Source organism: Ooceraea biroi, chromosome 10, assembly GCF_003672135.1.
Source record: "Ooceraea biroi isolate clonal line C1 chromosome 10, Obir_v5.4, whole genome shotgun sequence".
Lineage (NCBI taxonomy): Eukaryota > Metazoa > Arthropoda > Insecta > Hymenoptera > Formicidae > Ooceraea > Ooceraea biroi.
This window is the reverse complement of record NC_039515.1, coordinates 634,468-658,020: the sequence shown is the minus strand read 5'-3', so window position 1 is coordinate 658,020 and position 23,553 is coordinate 634,468. Positions and strand designations below refer to the sequence as shown.

Below are 23,553 nucleotides of genomic sequence, written 5' to 3'. Positions count from 1 at the left end.
TCGTTCGATAATTGTAATGATGGACTGAAACACGATCGTGTTGCCACACACGTTTAAAATCAGAAAACGATCTTCGCCTTAGGAGCATTAAATTCTTTTTATTATTTCGTATTCGAGGAATATTGAAATGACTTTTATTTATTAGCTAAGAGGTTAATTAGTGAAAATAGAAAGTGGGACCTTAACGTATTTTCGTTTTTAATCCCTGATATTAATCTGTAGCAACAATTCACATGATTCCTCAATATTTTAAACAAAACAGGAAGCATGTCTCCCAAACCTATAAATGCAGTAAGCCGTGCTGCAGCAACCACAACGACACATAAATATAGATTACTGCTCGTATTCTTTTAATACTTTATTCGATTGTAAACCGTTTGGTTTCACCTTCTCCATATGTCTAACATGGAGACTCCATGCCGATGTGAAACGAGATAAGAGACCTAACTGGATCCGTTCAGCCGGCGAACGCCCAAAGAGACTCCGCTGAAAAACCGGCAAAATCGGGAAGTTGACCACCCCTGGTGCGATGGTGTGCCCACGTGCGCTACGAAGAAACGGAGGAAGCGAGCGGATCGATACGACATACAGGGTGTGTCTGAAAGCTCCGACGATGCCTGTTACGGCCTCGTTGCTCCGAAGGATGTGCTGGATGTTTCCGAGGATCGATGAAACCACGAACGAACGTGGAAGGCAGAATTCCGGCAGAAGTGAAGTGTCCTGGCGACCGGCCAAACTTTTCACGAATCAATGCGAGGCGATTAGGCAGGAGGCCGTTTCCGAGTCAAATACATCATAGTTTCGGAATGCTCCGGAGCGAATGACGATAAAAAAAGTATCAAGATAAACAGCGTCGAAGAGAAACATTTTTCGCATTTCTTCGTTTACGGCGCCTCGTGTCGAACTTGATGCTCGATAGAGTGATATAACAAGTAAAAACAATCTTTTTTTTCAAGTAAAGAGGAAAGGAGTATTCTTTCTGGAATGAGAAGGGAGAAGTAATAATTTCCGGAATAAGAGCGAACGATAAAAGACACTGCCAAGATAGCACAAAAAAGAGAGGAGAGAGAGAGAGAGAGACGTGTGATAATATTATCAGAACGTTCACGGATAAAAATGAAAAATGGATATTAACGGATGAATATGTAATGAAAATTAAAAAAAAATATCCGGAAGGAATGTCTGGGCGAGAGAGCGCTCATTTCAATTAATTCACGGCTGGGTACGGCGAATGCGTGAATATGCAGAATGAGCGATTGATTTTAGGATTAAAGTCGCGGCTCCGAAATCGCGTGTGCGAACTGGTAAGGAGCAGAGGGTATCCACGATGGTGGAGCTCCAAAATTATCTCCAAGCTATTCCGAGCTTGTCGAGAGGAGGAAGCGAGTGCTCTTGCACTCGTGGGTATCATCATTCATTAGAATTGCATGTTACGCAGTACAGGACCGAAATGGAAGACGCGTAACAATTGACCCGACCATCTTCACGTCGTATTTATTCGCCGCACAAAGGTAAACGTGTTTGTGAAGCGTGACTAAAATAGCCCGCTTTATCTCCGCTTTATGGGAATTTCTCGACCAATTTGGAGTTGTAGCTAAGCGACCATTCTGCGAAAAAACTTTCGAGAAAGAGAGGAGGTGGGGGGGGGGAGGGGGGTATTGTAGTCCTGTTGTAAATTATCGGATTTACAACAGGACTACAATACGAGATTTATCATGAAAATATATTCGGTATATTGTATATACCGGGTTAAACAATATTAATATTTCACGCGATTGTTATAAAAATTTTGCGCTATTGCGATATTATAATTTTTAAATCGTACTTTATTGCGAAAGAAAATAAGGAAACTAATGTCAGCATTAAAAATCAATATTTTTGTGTATATACATGTGTGTGCAAAAGTGTAGTTATATAAAAAAGTCATTATAGATGTATAGTAATGGGCGTATATTAAATTTATTAATTAAATTAATTAATTAAGTAACAATTCTGTATAAAAATAAGTCGTTCCTTCGAATAGCGTCGAGAAGTTGCGTAAAACAATGCGTAATTATCGTAAATTAATATTGCTACTGTTCTGAAATAAAAAGAACAGTTTAGTGCACATTCCGTCACGGTAGTGAAAACGTTGACTCTTAAAATGCACGGGACTGCATGTCTGTAATGACGTATTTTAACCTGCTCATTCTCGTTACGAGACCCGTTTCTCGCCAAAATGGCGAGAAGAGAGGGAAAGGGGAAGGAAAAAAAGGAAAAATGCCGTGCACACGTATAGACGTTATATATATTTCAGGACTGGATTTACTTATGGGTGCAATGGACACTTGGTGACCTGCAGCGCGTCCTGTGTATACGGAGTGTCTCCGAAATAAGGAGTGTATCGGTCACGTGATTTGCACATGTAACTTCGAACTGGCTTCAAAGCGATTTCTTTAATTAATTCTTTCCTAATTTTTGTCAATTTTTCGGAGTGTTCTTTAATGGCAGAATTAGGATGACAAATCTCAGATTTAAATAAAAGTTGAAAGTTTTGACAATTTGACCAAATTAAATTTTTTATTGATGAATTGAATATTTAATTGAAAATAAACGTTTAATTTATGAGTTATTTCGAATACATTTTCCTAATTTTGGAAAAAAGCTCTTTGTCGCGAAGGGTTCAGTACATGTGCGAGAGAGTTTGCGTTTCCTTCCTCGCTTCGAGGTGGTCGACGTGGCGCATATGAAGCCGCCTCTTACCGCAGAATAAGATCGCCTCCAAGATATGCAGTTTGTTCCGAAAATATAGTTGCGTGCAGCCTCGTTTGTCCAATTACCGATTTCCAATTTCCGAGTATCGATCACCGTCAATTATCGTCAGTTACATCAATCGGATCGCACTGGTTGATCTCCTTTCTCGTTTACTCCGAAACGGGAACCGCGGGTCCTAGCAAGTTGTACTCTCCCAAGATGTTCACAAGGAACGACACACAATTTGCGACTGCGTTCAACGACACTGTTCAACTTAGTTAATCGACAATATAATTTCTTAACCAACAACTCGAATGTTTCACAATTTTAATCGCTCTCTTAGAAAAAACGATCGCACACACCGCCTTTGGTTTGCTCCAAGGACCTCCACAGGAATCTCCGCCTGGTGGAGGAGGAAGGGCGCGTTCCAGATCCTGAATAACGGTCCCTATCTATTCTCGCTTTCTTTTGTTCTTTTTCTGTTTTTTGCTTCGAGTGAAAATTCCGTGAGGAAATCAAGAACCCAACGTACGCACAAGCCGCAAGTCAGGCGGGAACTGAACGGACGGCGCACGGATGTCGCTAAAAAGCCCGAAAAGCATCCCCTTCTCTCCTTTCCCTCCCAGACGGTCGTAGGCCGGTCCTTTCTCTCTCTCCTGCTCGCGCCTTCCTGGCTCTCCGGTTCTCCGTTCTGTCTCGCTCATCAATACGCGCCGCACTTCCCCACCGATCCTCCGGCGTCAATCCCCTCCACGACGCCCTCCGACGCGGCGCTTTCCTCCTCCGTCCGCCCTGTCCTCCTCGACGAACCCTTTCGCATTGCGTTCCGATGCGTCTCCCTCTTTCGAAGCCGCCCGTCTTCGTCACTATTTCTGTTTTTCTCTTTCTTTCTTTCTCTCTTTCTCTTTGTCGGGCACATTGCCGAGTCCCGACGCGGAGGGGCAACGCTTTTAAAGCAAAACGTCGTGCCCTCGAGACCAAGAGCTCGTTCCAAGAGTCCCCTTCTCTCTCTCCTTTCCCTTTTTTTATTAGATTCCTCTGGAATAGGTCCTGACTCGAGAGACTCGAGGGCGCGCAAATTTCGGGTACGTCATATCGATGTCTGAACCTCGACGACGTTGAAAGTCGGCGATCATCGTGCGAGCGCGTGTCCACGTGCTAGATTCGCAGGTCACGATCGTAACGATCGAGAAAAATAAGCAACACGCGTTAATTGACGGCTTGACAGGTGTCACGATATTCGATAAGAACCAAGGTAAACGTGGATTAACGGTCGGGCGTAACGTCGCACGAAATGCGTATGTCAATATAATCAAATGTTATAATCAAACGCGTATGCGTATAATCAAATATTAGCAAACGTATCATTGTTTCGTTTCGTCGTTTTCTGCGTTTTCCCGTCTTTTTCGAGAAGGATGTAATCGTGGCGCGTGAATATCCGATCGTGCTCCGAAAAGAAAGGAAAACGCCTCTTGAAGACGCGTCCAGTAGATTAATGGATTGTCCACCATACTTGATCCCAAGATATCTTGCTGCGAAGCAAATGTCGTTAACGCGTAAGCTTGTTGATCCGCGCGAGCACGTTGGGAGCACGGGTTCTCGCCTCGGCTCAACGAATTTGCAATTGTCTTCTCCTCTTCCCTCGTTCCTCTTCTCGACCGATTCGACCGATCGTTCGTCGTTCGTTAATTCGCGCATATGCGCGAAATAACGTCGCTTATTACCGCTCGTGATTGTAACCGTCGTAATAGCGTGTTGATGGCTTGTACGATTCTCAATTCTGTCAACAGACAGTTGTTGCGAAACATCGGAATTCCCTTGCATCCGTTCGGCGAATGAGATATTGACGCCACGTATATCGATCTTTTTCCGCCATCAACCGGTCTTCGTATTAATCTCGATAAAGCAAACACCTGATTAGTTCAAATAGAACTTGCGCGTGATTTGTAGACTCACTTGTTCACGTAATATCATTGATTCGTCATTGCCAAAAATGATCTTCCTCTTTGCAAAAGCCGATCATAAATAATTCAATAAATAAAAAAATAATTCCAATTTCTGCGATTAAGGGACAGATTCGAATAATCCTCCCAAACTAATTATAAACTAAAAATACCTTTAATTATTCTTTAATTGATCGAATTGAACGCAATTTAGCCTTCAATTTCAGGACTTGTATTGTATTTAGACGATTCATTTGTGAAAATACCTCGCGTCCTATTTCTGTCGGATATCGTCGCGTACTTTTCATGCGGCAATCAGCTTCGTCATGCAGTTTGACGCAAAACGATACGTGAGCTTTGAGCAGTCGATAGCGCGCGATTAGGAGGAAGAACGAAGAGAGAAAGATGCAGAAATAGAGAGAGGTGAATCGTTAGATTTTACTGCGTACTCCCGCGTTAACGCTTGTCGAGCAGTACGTGACAAAAAAAAAGAGAAAGAAATAAAAAGAACAGTTATCGCGGACAAGTACAAGTAAGATTGCGTATAAGCGTAAGCACCGTCATTCGCGTCGTTAGATAACGATTCCGCGTGGCTTTGCTATATTTAGGTTACTGCGTGTAACGAAGAGAGGTCTAACGAGGAGAGAGGGATAAAGGAGAGAACTTTAAAACGCGCCAGTATTAATCTTTTCAGACGAAACAAAATAAAATGCGTTGCGCATCAAATTAGCCATAATCATTATGGAAGAGAACGCCAAGAAGATAGGAGACGAATATATACCGGGTGTCCCGCGACGCGTAATGCTCGTGGCTAATCGCGTCGAAACCTGTCTTTGATAATGGAAGAATTCAACAACAAGAAAATTATCTTGGAACATTTTGAGATGTCTTAATATCTTAGGGTAATAAGGGTTAAGAGAATAAAATAATTAATATCGTATGTATCAATAAAAAAAATAAAAAATGATGTGCTTTAAAAAATGGAAATAATAAAATGATACTATTATAATGGACAACTTACGATGAGGATTTGACGGAAGAATTTACAGATGAATTATCAGACACACGCCGATAATTTTTAGTACTTAAATTGTTAACACGAGGAAGAATCCAACTCTTTCGGGTTGTGCGAGAAAAAACTTTCCGTGACGTTCTCGTGGTCGTGTTCGGTTAATCAAACGTTTTCGGATAAACTCGCGGGGCAACCCGCGGATAAGGGCCGCTTGACGTCATCACGAGTGCATGCATCAAGAGTAGAAAGGTCGCGCGTGTTAAGAGCATAAAAGAGTCGCGCGTCATTTGATCGTACGAGATTGTGCAACGCAAACAATGCATATCGTCACATTGAGACGCAATTGCCACTTCGCGGGAGGTCTTTTTTGCGAGATCTCTCGCTATCTTCGTAGTGTCCGATCGTCCAGAAGAAGAGAGACCAACAAGCGCGAGAAGTTTTAGTTTTCGATTGCCCTCTCGCTCGTTTTAATTGGTCCTGCGTGTATAACGACATTTACGCGGATTAAATATAGAAGGCGGTGCATATCTCGACCGGCCGGCCAACAGGGGGGGAGGGAGGGACGAAGGGGGGAGTATGTCAACTTCCGCGCATCGATTAATCAAAATGCAAACACATCCTCGTTATCTGGCGGGCGGCGCGAGACGTCAAACAGTCATTATCGTGCCAAGGTCGCCGACGATCACAAGTCGCCGGCGTCTCGGATGAGACTGGCAGACAAGACAGGATCCCGCGCGTTATCGCGTGAGCCGCCGCCGCTGCTGCGGCGAGATCGTGCGATAGATCGCAGCGCGATACTGGATACCGGCAACGGGAGCGCATGCCGTACACCATATCTACGGCGATTTGCATGATCCGATGACTGTTGCATGATCGCGCGAACGATTGACGCGATGAACTCGCGCGAGTTCGAGTATTGGATGGATCGCTTGCGTTCGCTGTCGATATACCGATTCGCGATACACCAAATGCAAAGAGAAATCATCACGACGAGCGTGATAACTGATAACACAATGGCGAACACAATGGCAGATAATATTTTGAGCATGCTCCGTTATCGATATCGGACACCGGAAGAAAGATAATCTCAGATGACTGAAACGCGAGAGGTTTCTTATGAACCTCCGATTTCCAAGCGACTATCGCATGTCATTGTCATGGTATAAACGCTTATCATACTCTTGTAGGAAGAAGGAAGGAGGGAGGGGGGACATTCCAATGAAATAATCTATAAACGGTCGCCGACGAGTTCCGCTGACGTTTCTTTGTGTGTGCCTTTCGTGTGTGCCTGGCGGCGCGTTCCTCGCCGGTCACGTATTTTTCGCATAATTACGTTGCAACGCGAAACTGTAAAATGCGCCTCAAGAATTCTCTTTGTGTCGTATTAATTAGCGGCCGCGTAAACCGTCGCAGCTGGTGATAAGGAAAAAGAAGGACACGGGAGGATCGTGAACCAAGCGCGCGATGTGTAATAAAATTACGTCAAATGGAACGTTATGAAGAGAAGTCTGCAACCTACATTCTACAAATTCGCGAAGCGGGATACTTCTCTTCTCCACATCGCTTTATTTCTCAAAATGAAAACACGTTAATTCAGCGATCACAATTCGATCGTTCGATTACATATAAGAATTCGATCGTGCATTGCTTCGTCGAGCGGAAACATACGTCGAATGAATATCAAAAGCGTAACGAGTATTATAAATATTTAGAGCGTAATTAATCTCACTATGAAACCCTGAACGCTTATTACTTCGTATTTCGCTTTTTACGAAATATCGCTGGCGCCGCTGGGAAACGAGATACGATCTCGTCGAAACGCGTGCACGTATTACTATTAATAACATTTTTACGCGACCGACCATGCGGTCGGTTCGTGCAACCCGCGAGATTGTCGGTAAGGCTTAAAGGAGAGCGAGCGGTATCGCACGCGGCGGAACTCTGATCGATAAGCAAGCATGTCGGCCGATGAACTGGCACCCGCGCCCAACTTCACGTCAGAGAAAAGCTCGACCGTTTGCAGTGAACGCGTAACTCCCGTGAAGTTGTCCGATGCTTTTCGAATTGATGCATAGACAGGTCGATCGATTGTCATCGAGAATCGGAGCACGGAAATTGTCACGAACCTGCCGGTGACTTAACAAATCCCCCCTCGCATAACCCACTTATCGGCAAGACTGACAGAACTCTCAAGCCGGTTCTCATTTCCTCGGAGCGAGATATCGCGCGCGGAGAGCGCGAAACGCGTCATTCCTTCCTGAAACTCTTTTATCTTGAAGCGGAAACGTTCGACGAAATCGGTCGACATGACGGGATCCGTTACCGACGGAATTTCACCCCAGATTTCCCCATCCGCGACTCACAACGAGCGAGAGGTCCCGCGCGAGGCTCGCGGAATTCCTCAAGAAGATTCTCGCCATTTTCTCTCTTCCGGTTTTGCTCTCGCGATCGATTTTGCTCCCTGCATATTTGCGGATCGCTTAACTTAATCCAAATATCGTGGATTGCCTCTCCCCCCTTTGGCCCTCCCGGTATAAGGGCGCCTCGCGGGGGATTTACCTGAGTCGACGAGGATCAATGAGGAGCGTCGCTCCGCTCCGCCTCCACGCGCCGCGCCGGCTTTCGAGCCGGAAAACGCGCCGATTTTCGATCACGCGGTGCAATCTCTTCTGCTGGAGAAGTCTCCTTGCTCGCCTAGACTCTTAGCTCGTAACTCGCTTGGTTGCTTGCTTCAGTCAAGTGGAGCAGGAACTCACAAGAAGCGCTCGTCGAGAACGGCGACGTCGAGAACGCAACCTACACTTCCCCACGACCTCGCCGTAACTGGCGGATTTTCACTATGACGACCAGAATAGCGATCAGTGACGTATTAAGGGTGCAGGGCGCGAGCGCGCCTTCTTCCTTCCGGTTTCAAAAGATCGTGCCTTTCTGTTCTTTACATGTGAACAATATATATATTAGTTTTTATTAACGGTAGAATTATTTAATAATGATTCAATGAATTTCACGCGAAAAAATGTTTCGGATTTCTCAGGGTGTTTCTTTGTTATCATCGAGTTATCATTGATCAAAAGAGGATGATCTTTAAATTACGATCGATCTAGAATAACGAAGCTTTGAGAATTTTCATTTGCAATGGAACTTTGAAGAACTGTAGCTGAAAATATTTTGTTATTATTCATTGAAATTAACGTTGGAGATTACTTGAATCATAAATACGAAAATGTAACATTATGAGCTTATAGAGTTGGGGATGAATCTGGGGAAAATGAGGAATGTGATGTGTAAAATCACCCCCGATAATCTTACAACGGAATACGAAATTAATTTACACGCAAGACATTCTAAAACATTCGTTTCATGAAAATAGGTAATTTTGTAGGTTTTGTTCTGTGCTATTTCTTTCTTCGTGAATTGAGCTGAACGAATTCTCATGGTGAATTTTGAACGGAACAGCTGACTCGCTGAACGTGATCCGCGGCACGCAGCGGACAATCATTGGCTGTTTCCGTTCGTGCCATCTGAAGTTGTCCATAAGTATGAATATCATAAAAAATGTTGCGGGTGTTAAATGATACTAATTATACAGGGTGTCCCAGAATTGTATATGAAGCTCTCGTGAGCGTTTTGTTTATTACAATTCCCCGCGCGCCTAGCAACCTCGATCTCTAGGCGGTCGTATCTCGCCGCGCGCTTGCATTCGGTGGTAGGCCGGACTAATATAGCGATTTTTAATAATTAATAATTCGTTAACTATTGCGAAAATTTCAAAACGGTAAAGGACTTTTCTTCTCAGTTCGATGCATTCTACCCGCTCACGAGAGCTTCATACACAATTCTGGGACACTCTGTATAATTGATTAATTAACAATATTATTAGCTAGATTGATTCTGAATCCTTAATTAAGAAATTGATTAAGAAATTGATGGAATTTCTGAAGATACATAACGTATTATAAATTTCGATAACTAGAAAACATTCTCAGGAAAATTGCGTTGTAAGTAAATTTTCCTAACAAATTTTGTACTTTTTTAAAAAAAAAAGAAATGAGGTTTTTAATATATAATAAAGTAAATTAAATTCATCTGCAATTTAGAGGTCTAGGGATTTTTATAATTTGGGATATAGAGTGTGAGTGATAAAAGATTTATTCATTAAATAATTTTATATCGTTTTTTTGTAATGTAATTTTATTTGAATATATTAATTCGTAGATTGCACTTTCAGAAATATTCGTTTCCGAAAAATGTTTACTACTTTTCATAAAGTAATCTGACTTCATATTCTCAATTCACACTATCTAAATGTGCGGTTATTACGTTCCAGAATTATTGAATCTAGAAATCTAGAAATTCTGGAACGCAAACGTTATTCACCATCAAAAAAATAAAATTACACAAAGACAAACTTATGAAAACCTCTGAACTTCTGAAAACCCCTCATTAACTCGATCACACTCGATATATACGTATTCTTTGGTGAAAATGTTCTAAATGACTCAAAATGAATATCCTGAAATGGACTTTTACCGACGAGAAAAATAACAAGATAACCTTGCAAAATTTTTGCCTGAAGATTTCAAAATCAAGAATGAAAGGATCTAAAGATCCAAAGATACCGGAAGTATCTTTAGCATTTTTACATACAACATACAAGAGAATTCAAGAATGGGTTCGCTGGGTTCGTCACGTACTAGGAACGACACTGTGAACCTAATCACAACAACGCGCAGGCGTTGGAGCAGCTGCCTTATCAACCGAGATAATGACGTCCCGGCGGGGTCTCGTCTTGGTCGGAGCCGAGGAGTTGCGAGGAATTGTCGTATGAAAATGCCGGGCGGCCACGTCCTGCGGCCGGCCGATCGTCGCGCGTAATCGCTCGCGTGTGAATCGTTCACGAGTGTGCCCGAAGTTGTGCCGAATCGACGCCGACGATTGGAGAACTCTTAGGGAAAATCGGTAAGTGCGCCGAATCGATTGGTGCGTGTCAATTAGAGCGATCGGATTTGAGCGAGCGACGACGAATCGACACTCTGCCTGCCTGTCTGGCGAGCGACAGGAAATTCTCGCGAATTGCGAAGCGGCACGCGGAATCGCTTACCGACCGCGCAAAGCCGTTCCGTGATTTGGTACAGCCTGAGTTCCGGTGATCGATGATGACGGTCAGTGATGTATGCGATGATTGACCAGCGAGAACATGCTCTCTCTGCACGGAGCAAGGACAATTGCGCGATGATATTGGAAGTAGGAGCAGAAGAAGCGGAAGAGTCTTCTTCTTGGGAGGGATTTTTGTTATGAATGATTCCTCCTTCGGAAAATTTCTAATAATTAGAGAAGAACTTTAGCCACGTTTTGTAATTATTATGTATACGTTTACGTTTGATAATCATTATGTATTTTTTATATATTTCCTGAGGAGAGGATTCCCTTATTTCCTTAACGTATTAATACTTGCGATGTTCAATAATATGATAGAACCAAGAATGTTTCCTGCGAGGTAAACTTGGGAGGGACTAAGTGAGATAAGATAATTTTACCTGAAATTACTCAATGTTCGATGATTCAGTGATTTGGTGACATGCGATTTTAAGTATACATGATTAGATGTGATATACGATGTTGTTAAATGGATACTTCATTGTGCAGTTTGATAAATCTGTTTTCCATCTTTTTTGATTCTATCAATCTTGATTCTTGCCTGTTTCAGTTGATAAAAGCTTATTCGTTAGATTGAAAGTATGACGACACACGGAATAACACTTTGAATTATCGCACAATTGGATCTATTCATAGATTACGAAACGCAACATTTGTGTTAGAATAAAATCGTTACGTTTTTTCATGATAATTTTGGAGATTATCGTTAATTTTACAGACATATACATCTTCCATGTACATCTTGCTTGATTAGGAGTTCCGGATTGTGCGTTTCGTGTTATTCATGGATTCACAGCTATTTGGTTTCATGAATTCTGGGATCCGTTGACCTTGGTACATTTACATATCCTACAAACGTCTCTCTTTGATCTTCAAGCCTATTTCGCATGTCTATTCTGTAATGATTGCAACATGCTATTCAGATTCAGATGGATTCCTGAATTCGTCGATCGTAAATTGTTGACAATTCTGTTCCAATTCCACAGATCCGGATCTATAAATTGTTAAGAGTCTAAAATATTTGTTCAAACAGTTTGTGACCTTTCATTTAAAAGTTTTTAAATTTTAATAATTTTTCCTCTTGCTTTAATAATTTTTCTTCTTACTTGAATAAATTTCTTATCAAATTCCGTAACATTTTTTAATTTTTTCTTACAATGCACTTAATTAACATTTTATAATTTATTTATTGTTAATTATAGTTAGTTGCAAATACCAAAGTTTTCTAAATGCAATAGGATCGATTTCTTTTTTTGAGAAATTATAATTTTTGTCATATGTTTTATTACTTCTATTATTTTATAGATAAATATGTTCTATCACATCAGGTCTTGCTTTTCACTCTCGAGGGTGTTTTGACATTTACGATTAATATTCCACTTGGTAGAAAATGTCGCGATAGAAAAACGGTGTGCGTATAAATAACCACACTTGTGTGCCTCGTTATTATTTCACTCTCCATTAGTGACGTTGACGAAGGGAAAGCACGGCATCACAATGTTGACGTCACTCTAGGTGAGTGAGAGCGAATCTCTTCGGTGTTCTCTCTCTCCAAGAGACGTCATGAGTGACGTCAGGCATTTGGAAAATCGATTAAGTCTATGTAGGCTCGTCCCAATTTTCGGCCGGATAAAAGCTCGTCAGCAGAAACGAGATTTCCTGCCTCAGAATACAGAGTAATAGGATTTACTCCCTCGTCAAATTTTTATCCTCTCTCATATCTGTGTGCGTGTGTGTGCGTAACTTCTCTTTTGCATTATATTCCTATCAAATATCTCGTGTCCATTATCAAGAAACGGATTTAAGCAAAAAAGAAGTAGTCATATCAACGGAAAAGATCATATGAAAACTTTCACTTTAACTCATGAAATTTAAAACAATCCGCCTAAAAAACTCACAGAAAATGGCGGCACTAGTGGAAAAAACGCTACATGGAGAAAAAGTAATTAAATCTCTCTGTTGAACGTGAAAGTTTCCTAGCCTATTAACAAACTGATTCGCTGATACAGCTAGGAATTTTTCTCTAGTTTAGCAAATAATCTATTTGCCATTCTTTTTCCCCCGCAAAGATTAACGATTTCAATTATAAGCATTTAATTGTGCGTTAGGACGAACTCCTTACCATATTGCGGTTGCTGTCGAGCATGTTCGTGCATGCGAGACCTCTGAGGTTCTCGCATGCCGCGAGTGACGCAATTAAACTGGCGCAGGTGAATGATGAACTGCTACGAGCCGCATATGTCCGCTACTAATTATGGCCCACGATAATTAGAGATCGACGCACGAGTCTGAGCACGCGCTGGTGGTTACGGATTTACCCTTGCGACGTACTCATCCGCCCTGGGAACGAGCACTTGTCAGTTGAACCAAGTTACGGGCATGGACGTCACGATTCTGGGGTTGAGCATCATCAAGATGGATCTCGAAAGATTACTTCGTGCTTCCCCGAATTTCTCTTGCTTCCCTGAATCCTCCGGGTAGATCTGCGTTTCCCATTTCCGCGGTTTTCCCTTCGCGGACATTCTGGAATTTTGTATTCCACGAAAGCCACTCGTGCAGATATTTGTATGCACGCTCTGCGATCCAGCATGTTGTTCCCAGATTTGACGTTTGTTTTGATTCAAGTTTTCGATTCTGCATGCTGAATTTTCCTTTCAACTCTGGAAGGGAGAAATTGTCCTAGCGTGGAGTTCTCTCCTCCGACAAGTGGAAAATCATTTTCATTCTCAGCGAGGAACATCGCTTTGTTTATTTGAACGCGCTGATTGTCAAACGTACACTTCTTCTGTATATGCATATCCGGAGGAACAATAAAGACACAGCAAAGTAGGAGTCTTATATTGCCAGTTGCGAACGTTCATGATATTACAATAAAGCAGCGTAAGTTGGCTTTTGAGTGCAAACTCTCGAACTGCGACAAAGGTAACGTTTGTTTATTTCCCGTTTTCTGCAGCACCATAACGCCCACTTTAAATATTCAGTGCGCGCTTTGTGCATTATCGTTTCTTCATCATTTCGGAATCTATGAAGGAATTGGAAGAGAGGAAAATGTAAAGAAGATTAACGAACGTCGTACACGGCCCAGCTAATCAAGATTTTACGACACGAATCAAAACTCATTTGTAGCATGCGGATTACGACGTGCTTTTATGCGCCGTACACATTTCGGCCGGATGTCGGGTCACCGAGCGAGGGGAGGGAGGGAGGGGGTGGGGTATGCCTACTCCTGGCTAGGAGGGTGGAAAGGAAACTTCGACCCGCCCTTTCGAAATGTCAAAGGTTGCCGCGCAAGCCGCATCGACGTACCCGGGAAGCAGCCCCCGACGTGCGAATCCGGCGGTATTGTTCTCGCTCGCTCACGGGATAATTCGCCATTATCCGCGGGAAACAACTCGAAAAATATCGATCCCTCTGGTGATCCACATAGCGTTAGCGCGAGGTCGAAATTAAGAAGTTTCCGTACAATAAAATTATATTGGGTTGTAACATATTCGTCCCGTTTGTTTAGTGTTTTTAATAATATGAATTGTAACATTTCGTTATTAAAAAACCTTAAAAAACAGGATGAACATATATTACAACCCAATAATATTAGGTCATTAATTAAATAAGTCGAATCGCGTCTAGATGGTGATATATAAATATTGCAGCGAATTGCAGTTTTGGAGAATTGTGTTCTTTATTTTTCAAAAATTGCTTATTCTGCTGTAAAATTAATATGTTATGCTGCTATGATAAGTATGTATTTAATTTGATTCATCGTCTTGCGATCTAGATTACTTAGTTAATGACCATTTTCGCGCACGTATCTGCACGAATGAAAAAAAAGTCAAAAGCGCTGTGTCGAAGTGAAATTTTCCGTTTCACCACGATAAAACGTGCAATTCATGGTAGACTTTTGCGCGGTTGTTCACAATCGAGTTTGCGAAGTTTAATCAACGCTAACGAATCGCGTTGGGGATCAAAAGTGGATTGCACGAAGAATCGCTCAGAATGGTTGTCGAAAACATTTCCGAGGCAGTTGTGTGAATAAGTTACGAGCGCAGAATGTCTCTCTTACCTCAGAAAAAACCCCATGTCCATCCCAAGGTTAATAATAATCTTAACGATCCGCCGTGATCGATGTGCCCACGGTCTTTGGTATTTTTGCGCAAATTATTGTATTAATGTCACACCGAAATATCCAACGAACCATGCTTTTTCTCTATGCTTCAAAGGTCAGACCGACGACATTACGATTCCATCAAATTCTGAAATTCCCGACCGTCGGGAGAGTAGAGGGAGGGGGCAAATACCCGCGACATTCGAGGGACGTAATTAAATTTCACGTGAAGGGTCCGAGGCGGGATTGATGCGCGGTCCTTTGTCGTCGTCAAACAATTTTATTTTCCCTCGGTTACTCGATATTCCAATCCTTGTGGAAAAGTGAAAAACCAAATAAGGTACTCCTTAACGCTCGGAATGTCGCGGATGCTGCAATTTGAGCTAAATTTTGCCGCAAACATACCAATGTCTATGAATAGAGGTGAGAATAAATATTTAAATAAATATTTAAATTTATTTATCGCGATGTTTTGATAATGATTCGGTAATATTTACGTACAAACGAATAATTATGGATGGAGAGCACTTCTTTTAATTATATCAGCTTTGCAATCTCAGTACCAAATTTGCATTAAATTGTTTAGTCTGCTTTGCGTACTTCAAATACTTGCATATGTATAATATTATGTAACAAACGTACTATTTTATGAAATTGTCCTTTATTAAATTGGGCTTAATTGGTGACATAATAATAAAGCATAATAATTAATTATGCTTTATTATTATGTTATTATTATTGTTCGCGAAAAATGCTTTCACGAAACGAGTTCTTCGCGGAGATTAAAAAAAGAACCGGAAAAGAACTGATTGTGAGAGGAATATGCAGAATTGCAGAGTATGTAATATGTAGTAAGTATGGAAGTATCTCTTCCACGAGGGGGTAATGATATACAGGTAGTGGATTGTTTACCAGCTTCCAGCTGGTCCAGACACTGTGGCGCGTCAATAAAGTGCGGATTAAAACGGCGTTCCCGTTTATCGCGCGATGCATTTGTTCTTAAGCAATGTTTCCGTGCTTAAGTGCACTTCGCCATTAATCTTATCTCATAGCGAAACTAGACGCATCTTCTTCGATGTCTCCTTAGATTCACGGATCTCGTCAAAGTAAAGCCGAAGTTGAATTATTATTCCTACTCCGTGCTCCTCTATAGGTAAAATTTGACACACAGTTAACATTTATTTATAGATATAATTTACGTTTGATTTTTTAAATGTATTATACTGAAACATTTATACATTTGTGTTCGAATGTGGAAAGTTTAAAGGTGAAATGGCTTTTAGCTTAATTTATATTTATTATATTTATCGATATTGGTACGTGTGAGGTCCCAGAAATTCGTTATTCACTTTTCCACTTTTTTATTCCATCGCATGTTAGTCGATTATCACGACGATAGCAACTTTAAACAAACTTCAAGCGAAGGAAAGAACATTTCCGGAATTTCTAAACTTTTGTTACATCTCTTGTTAGAATTTTTTTCAGTAATTAAAATACATATTCTAAAAGACTTGCACGTGGATCTATGAAGTACAAAATTGTGTCATTTTCTCATATCTGGAAATTACCCGATTTTCGGCATGTGACTTTTTGGAGGAATCTTGGCGTGTTCAAGAAATCGACGGACTGTCATTCGCATGGTGTGCCAGAGACATGCTCGTCTCCTGATGATCTTTGTCACGATCCTTGTCGACCATGTATCTCGCCAATGGAGCAGGATCCACCGTGTCCTTGTCCCAAGCCGCCAACTTATTACTCGCGTTCTGGTAACTGAGTCGCGAGTTTCTTCACGTGTATATTTCAAACTTTCCTAATAAATTCACGACAAAGTATCGTTAGATGAGGTGATATTAGGATTGCGAACAATGATCTATTGCAAATGGGGAAATTAAAGAAAACACGGTTACACGTAGCTTCTCTAAAACAGAGATTTAAATTGTTACATTTACGATTTTGTATCATTATTATCTGAAACTCCGATTATTAAATATTTTTAATATAAAATTATTTATTTTTTGTGGAGTCTCAATACAAAGTACGATTATTAATGTTATAGCTAATAATGTAAGAACAGAAATTCGCTCGATATATCCTTTAAAAAGACTAATCTTGCATACGAAAGATAAGAATGGAATTTAGCACAAGTGCAACTTATTCATCGGAAAGTGTCATGAGTATACAATGCGAGTTAACTTTGTTCGAGGAACTTGTGATACATTATCACACGTAGCGATGATGATGCGATCGTGAACGCAGATCCACGCAAGCTCATGTTTTGGCAGACGCTGTCCCTCATTGCGCTGCCTCTGGTCGTGATTATGTCCATTTTCACTTTTACGCAAGTCAAGGAAAAAGCGAAGAGACCGAGGGAGCCGTTCCTGAATCTTCCGTACATGTGTCGTCGGACGAAGGTTCGATTTAGCCGCATTTATTAGAATTGTATTAAGAGAAATGAGACAGCAATTTTTCCGTAGCTTTCGACAGTTGCGTGAATGTATTATATTAGGTGTATGCGAAAGATTTAGTCTTTTTTGCAGGTTTTTTGCTTTTTAAACGTAATAATAATATATGTAGTATAATTTAGTCATCAAAATTGTTCTCGTTTGTTTCGATTTTTTGGGTTTCTCGGATAAATTTCGAATACCTCTGCGAAAAAAGCTTTTTCATATTTTCAGCCACATCGAAGTATTATCCAGTTAAATAGTATATACTGCATCGATTGGAATAAATGGTAATCCGCCAAATTAGGTGAATACGCTATGTGCGAAAAAAATTTTCAGCCCAAGTCCAAAATGGTTGCTGTAACGTAAAGCGCATGTATAGCTTTACATTGCTTTTCGTGTTTATTATTGTTTTTCGAAGTTATGTTTATCATTAAATCGCGACGTATGATGTTTTAAAAATCTCGATGCTGTTTAAAAACGTAAAAACGCGAGAATTTATTTGAAGTTTAAATAATAATATAAAGCGCTGAAAAAAGACTAAAACTTTTGCATACATCAATAGAGTCTTGTAAATATCGCAATATTATTTTAACACTAATTTGCAACCGACATTTCTGATTGTTTGCAACAAATTAATTAAGCGCAAAGGCGAGTGCACAATCGTGGATATGTATTGAATGAATTTGTTAGGCTTTTTGCGTTAACTAATAGATAATTATTTTTAGATCTTAAATTCTCTGAGCAGATTAAATTCTGATACGCGAGGCTGCTCTATGTAAATTTTTTTCGCTCATTGTAGCTGCGACAGTTTGTTACGCGTCTATCCCGATTAGACCTATTTTCTTGGTCTCGATTATCGATTAATGAAAGCCTACAATTTCACTCACTCTGCCCTAGTCCATCTGTACACAATTCCGATTTCGCATTTTTGTTACATGAAATTCTCAGAAAACGAGGAGAACAACTTTATGAGCCTTTTGCTTCTCTGAATACGTAAATCTATTTTTTAGTTTTATAAATTTTCGACCAAGTAAATCTTTTCAAAAGCTTTAGAAGAAATTAATTTATTCTACCTCTCTTTATCTTCAGAAATCAAGAAGTTTTGTAAAATGATTATTCTCACAATTTACAAACTTTATGCAGTAAGGAATAAATAAATCTTAGTCAGAATTGCGGAGTAGTATTACTTCAGCGTCGAGTATGCGGCGCGCGCGAGTGATTTAACAATTTACATCTATTATTTTGCTTTTAAAAGCCGTTTCCCTGGGGCGATGGCAATCACACATTGTTCCATAATCCCGTGAAAAACCCCGTGCCGCCGCACGGTTATGAAGTCGAGGATCCGTATGCAGTCTACAAGAAGACAGCCAATTAGCAGAAGCATGGGAATAGTTCGAGCCTGTCGGTGGCAGCTGGAAAGAGGAATATGATTTGTCTGCCCGGGACGTCGCGGTCGTTTTAATTTTTAATCGGCTCTTGTCACCTCTTGAGAGAGATCAGACGTGAAATATTAAATCTGAATAGAGGAACAGAATTCTCGGTCGCGTTAAGTGATCGTGGTTCACGCCAAGCGTCCATAGCACCGCATGACTTGATAGCACTCGTTCATTCGAAATTAATGTACAAGCAGCGGTTTTATACCGCTGGATAAATTTCAATAAAAAGCAGTTCTCTCGAAATTGTTGTTATATAATTGTTATATTTTTCTATGCATTATCATATCTGCTATTAATGCTTAAAACATTTTTCTCCAAATTTTATATTGTCACATTCTATAATATAAAAACTACGAAATTACATAAAATCTTCGTTTCCCTCAGCTGAATATATTTTTACAAAGTTAATAGCCCGATCTTCGATTCAGGAGAAATTTAATTTCAGCAAGCTCGTCGAGGAAAGTCTAGAGATACAAACTCGATCTCGAAATTCGATCAGACTCAAAAAGAAAACGAGATGTCCCAGAGCGACGGCGTGTATGTAGCAAAAGTCCCGAAAGGGTTGGAGAGAGCGGCTCAGCTGGAGACGCGCGGCGCCGTATTCCAGTCTCACCTTCTCGCAGGGGTAGGAGGGTGGTTCGCCAGCGCGCGCGACAGAGTGGCGCAGCTGGTCTCGCACCTTCTTGCCCGTTCGGGGGCGATCAATAGACCGGGAGGCGGCGGAGGAGGCGGCTGGCGGTGGTTGTCCGGGCAGTGGCGAGTTAACAACCCCGGCGTCACATTTCTATTATCTAACAACAATCTCCGGTATCATGTCTCCATTATCTAGAAACGATCCCCGGCGATCTCGCATATCCGCCGCGCGGTAGGGGGAGGCGGGACTTGAACGTCGAGATCGCCCCCGATTCGATTCGATTCGATTCTCGGGACGCGTACGCGAAACTTGCCAATGCGAATCTTTCTCTCTTCTGTATATTTTTCTGTTATTCTGAATTGTGGCAATCGTTTGTTTTTTGAGCGGGATTACGTGATACCGTTTTTGAAATATGTTAGTCCCGCCTCCTTCCTTCTCTCCCTTCCCTTCCCTTATCATCACGGTTCTCCTTCACGCGAGATTGCTGACATACTTTACGCTATACATGAAAGACCATCACAAACGCAAGATTGAAAGAAGTATATATATATATTCTACATATTACTATGTACATTTTACAGAATACATAATACAAATACATAATACACAATACAACGACTTGTTTCTTAAATGTTCTAATAATTAAAAAAATTTGCGCATACGATTATGAATTTTATCGTGAATATGACGGATTTTCCAAACCACTTGACGTGACAAATAAAAAAGTTACGGAGTACGCGCGTGCGCGAGTCTGTCGCTAGTTATAAAATAACATATTTGTTCATTAGTGTCGTTTAATTTACGGCCCTGTCGCGGGCTGGTCGGGTCGCGGGGGTACGCGCTCTGATTGGCCGGTGGCGATTTCGCGGGTTCGAGGAGTCGCGCGTACGATCGCGCCGCCAATCGAGCAGCCTCTTCCGCACCACCGGGGGACCGTCAGTCCGTCAGTCGGTGGCGGCGCGTCGCCGTGTTTGCGTGTGGAGTGTGTAATTTTCATGTCACGTCGTACATCACCCCCCCGTCGTCCACCGTCTTTGTGCCACTCTCTCTAATACTCCTCTAATCGCCGCCCCCGCTGTGACATTATTCGCATCACTCGATGTCATTATTGAACTCTTTTACCGGTTAATTAAATTTCCGTCTCTCGTGGAGAAGCGAGCGACGGTGCGTTTCTCTCCGCAAATCCTGTGTCAATCCCGCTAATCAAATCGATAAGGATTTGTGACATTTGTAAAGTAACATAGAAACGCTTCGAATGTCTTTGTTCAAAGTGCGATATTCTATTTTATATTTATAAGCTTTCTTTTGTGTGTTTAATATTGTAAAATTATTAAGTAGATTTTCAAGTTTATAATTGATGTATAATTATATGGTATTGTACTGTTGCTCTTATTTGATTGAAAAACAAAAATTATAGTCAACGAGAGAAGATTACGATGCTCTCAGATGTCTGTCGAACTATTATCAAAATAAATAATTAAAATTTTTTGTTTACAGTTAAAAAATGTTTAGTTAGATTCTCGCAGATTATATGTAAATCGTTTATAATTAATAAGATTGCTAAAAGTTTTCCTTACAATTAGAAGTAACAATTTATATTACATAGTTACATTAACAATTATTCAAAAGAAAACAATTATTTCTGTTTAGAACATCGATTGTGAACGTACTGATGCTTCGCATTTTTGAGAGAGCCATAAAAGAGGTCTTCACAATATTTTATTTCCTTACAAAGAAACTGGAAACGTTGACTAAACTTGAACGCTGGAAATCGCGTGGAATCGACCACTCGAGTACGTCTGTTTGCCACACATTTCTCGCGCTAAAAGCAACTCAAGCGAACTCGGGGGTGTATTGATCAAAAGGTTAATTATCGTACGTTCGGCGAGAGCGTGATCGAAAGTTTCCGAAACTTGAGTGGAGTGACACTCTACACGCGCACGTTCTCATGTAAATTACGCGCGCGTATTTCCCGCAAGTAAATATTTTATCACGTGCACATAATCACGAGGACCCGGAAGCCCGAGGAAATTTCTCCGGAAACCACGTCGATAAGAACGGTATGTTCACCGATTATCCCTCATCTACACCTACGTCTCGCAACGTGCCGTATTCGCGCGGCGATTAAAGCTCGTGAAATCGACGTGCGAGCGACGAGTGTGAAATCGCATAATAAATTACGGAAAAGAGAGACAACGCACACATGATGTGTTAACTAGAGAGAAAAAAATTTTTTTTAAATAATGCAGCTAAGAATCTGTCCAGTTTAGCAAATCTGTTTGCTATCTCTTTTTCTCATGCGCGATCGTGCAACTGGATCGTTAAGCAATCGCGTTTAGATTTCAATACAAATATTGTAGTTTGTACAAATATTGTTTTGGTGTATCTTGCTTCCGTTTTTGAAAGTTGCCTATCCTGCTATAAAATTAATAATACGACAAGCTATGTGTAGTGCCGTCATACATATGTATTTAGTTTGATTAATCGCAATCTAGAATCGCGGCTCACTACTTAGTTAATGACCTATAATAATTTCAGATACGCGAGTTTTGCGAGCACCGATTCGTGTAACTTCCGGCGCGGTGGTGATTTTGCGCACGTCGTAAAATTTAAACACGAGCGCCGAGGCCGAGCCGTGTATAAATAAACGTTCCGCATAACGTTTAGTTTATTGCTCGTGTCTCTGGACGCGGAAGACCGAAGAAGAGAGAGAGAAAAAGAGAGAGACAGAGAGGAAAAACGTGGCTGCGCTGCGAGCCGTCAGCCAGATAATATCGATGATTTTCATGGAATGATATTTCCCGCGCGAGAGATTAGAACGATAAGCGGAATCACGCGCTTCTCATGATTGGCGATCGCGAAAATGCAATCATGTTGACGGCATAAGCGCGCGATCTTTTCTACTGTACACGTGTCGCTATTTTCCGTTGCGACTAGCAATGACGGCTTTTAACTGTGAGCGTGGCGAATACTTCCGGTGATGTAAATACCAGCGTATTGAAAAAGCTTGCGATAACAGCCCACGCAGCAGTCTGCGATAGTTTGCGATTGACGTGATCTGACGTGGTTCGCCGCAACAGAGATTTCGCAGCCATGGCAGGTCTGTTAAAGAGCCGAATTTATCAAGGAAATTCCGACAACAGCCTACATTTAATAATGATGATTTTCCGAACACGCGATGTCACACGTCGATTGTAAATGTTTCAGTTTACATGTCTAAAAAAAAGGCTGAAAAATCATTTTCTCATCAGAACTCGGGGAAATTTTGAAAAAGGTTTAGATGAAGACGGAACAAACAATTTAATTAATTCTTCTTAATTAAGTTAATAAAATAGATTTAATTAATTGGAAAGCAATTATTTAATTAATAATATTTATTAACATTTTATAATTTTACTACGCAAGATATAATCAAGCATCACGTTATTGAAAAGAAACATTGTTCTTAGCAAGTTCTCCCTTTTTATTCACTCTTCCGCCTATGTCTCTTTTCCTGCTGTGGACATTATCATCGTATTATTATCATTATATATTTTATTTTTCTTTTAATCCATTACAAGATTATCGTCGAGGATTCCACAGGATTAGAAGATTCTCAGCTTCCAGCTGCACATCAATCGCGGCTCGGAGTCTAGATTCAGATGGTTTCACGTTTTCGATCAACAATGGAGAGATACTCTCTTTCTACTGTTACAGAGGATTACGCTTGACGACGCAAGAGGATGGAGATGTCAGTCATGATTCCTGTCGATGAAGACCTCTCGAGTCATCACGATGACGCCGAGCGCGACGGTGGTCGGTATCCTTGAAGAGGAGACGCGCGTCGCGACAATGCACGGGTGATACGGGATAAGGCTCCTTCAAGACAAGATGTTGATCAAGGAGTATCGCATACCACTGCCTCTCACGGTAGAGGAGTACCGAATCGCCCAGCTGTATATGATAGCGGTAATTATCGTGATTAGCGGGTATCACGTTTATTTGCTTTTCTTTTTCTTCTTGTTGTTCTTGAGGAACGGGAGGAAGATCGTTTATCAGGAAGACAAGGGCGACTTCTCTGCGTAATCAATAATCCCCTTCTGTTTGTGTTTA

General features: G+C 41.1%; 2 protein-coding genes across 26 annotated transcripts in view; one reads left to right on the top strand and one right to left on the bottom strand.

Annotated features, from left to right (window-relative positions):
• LOC105286430 (putative glutamate synthase [NADPH]) overlaps positions 1–8,544 on the bottom strand; it is a 35,660-nt gene extending 27,116 nt beyond the window's left edge. For 2 of the 5 annotated variants that reach the window (XM_011351381.3, XM_026973258.1), the window contains exon 1: positions 8,248–8,544. The gene's annotated coding sequence lies outside the window, so the exon portion shown is untranslated. The other 3 variants (XM_011351383.3, XM_011351382.3, XM_011351384.3) reach the window with 3 other exon arrangements.
• A 1,943-nt stretch (positions 8,545–10,487) lies between these two features.
• The window catches only part of LOC105286432 (protein retinal degeneration B), a 33,188-nt gene continuing 20,122 nt past the window's right edge, over positions 10,488–23,553 (top strand). For 14 of the 21 annotated variants that reach the window (XR_003407182.1, XR_003407183.1, XR_003407184.1 and 11 more), the window contains exons 1-2: positions 20,396–21,521; positions 23,158–23,409. Coding sequence is in view for 18 of the 21 variants with exons in the window: in XM_026973273.1 (XP_026829074.1) it covers positions 23,332–23,409 (78 nt within the window). In the remaining 3 variants the exon portion in view is untranslated. Of the gene's footprint in view, positions 10,648–20,395; positions 21,522–23,157; positions 23,410–23,553 lie in introns of those variants that run through there. The other 7 variants (XM_026973271.1, XM_026973265.1, XM_026973276.1 and 4 more) reach the window with 5 other exon arrangements.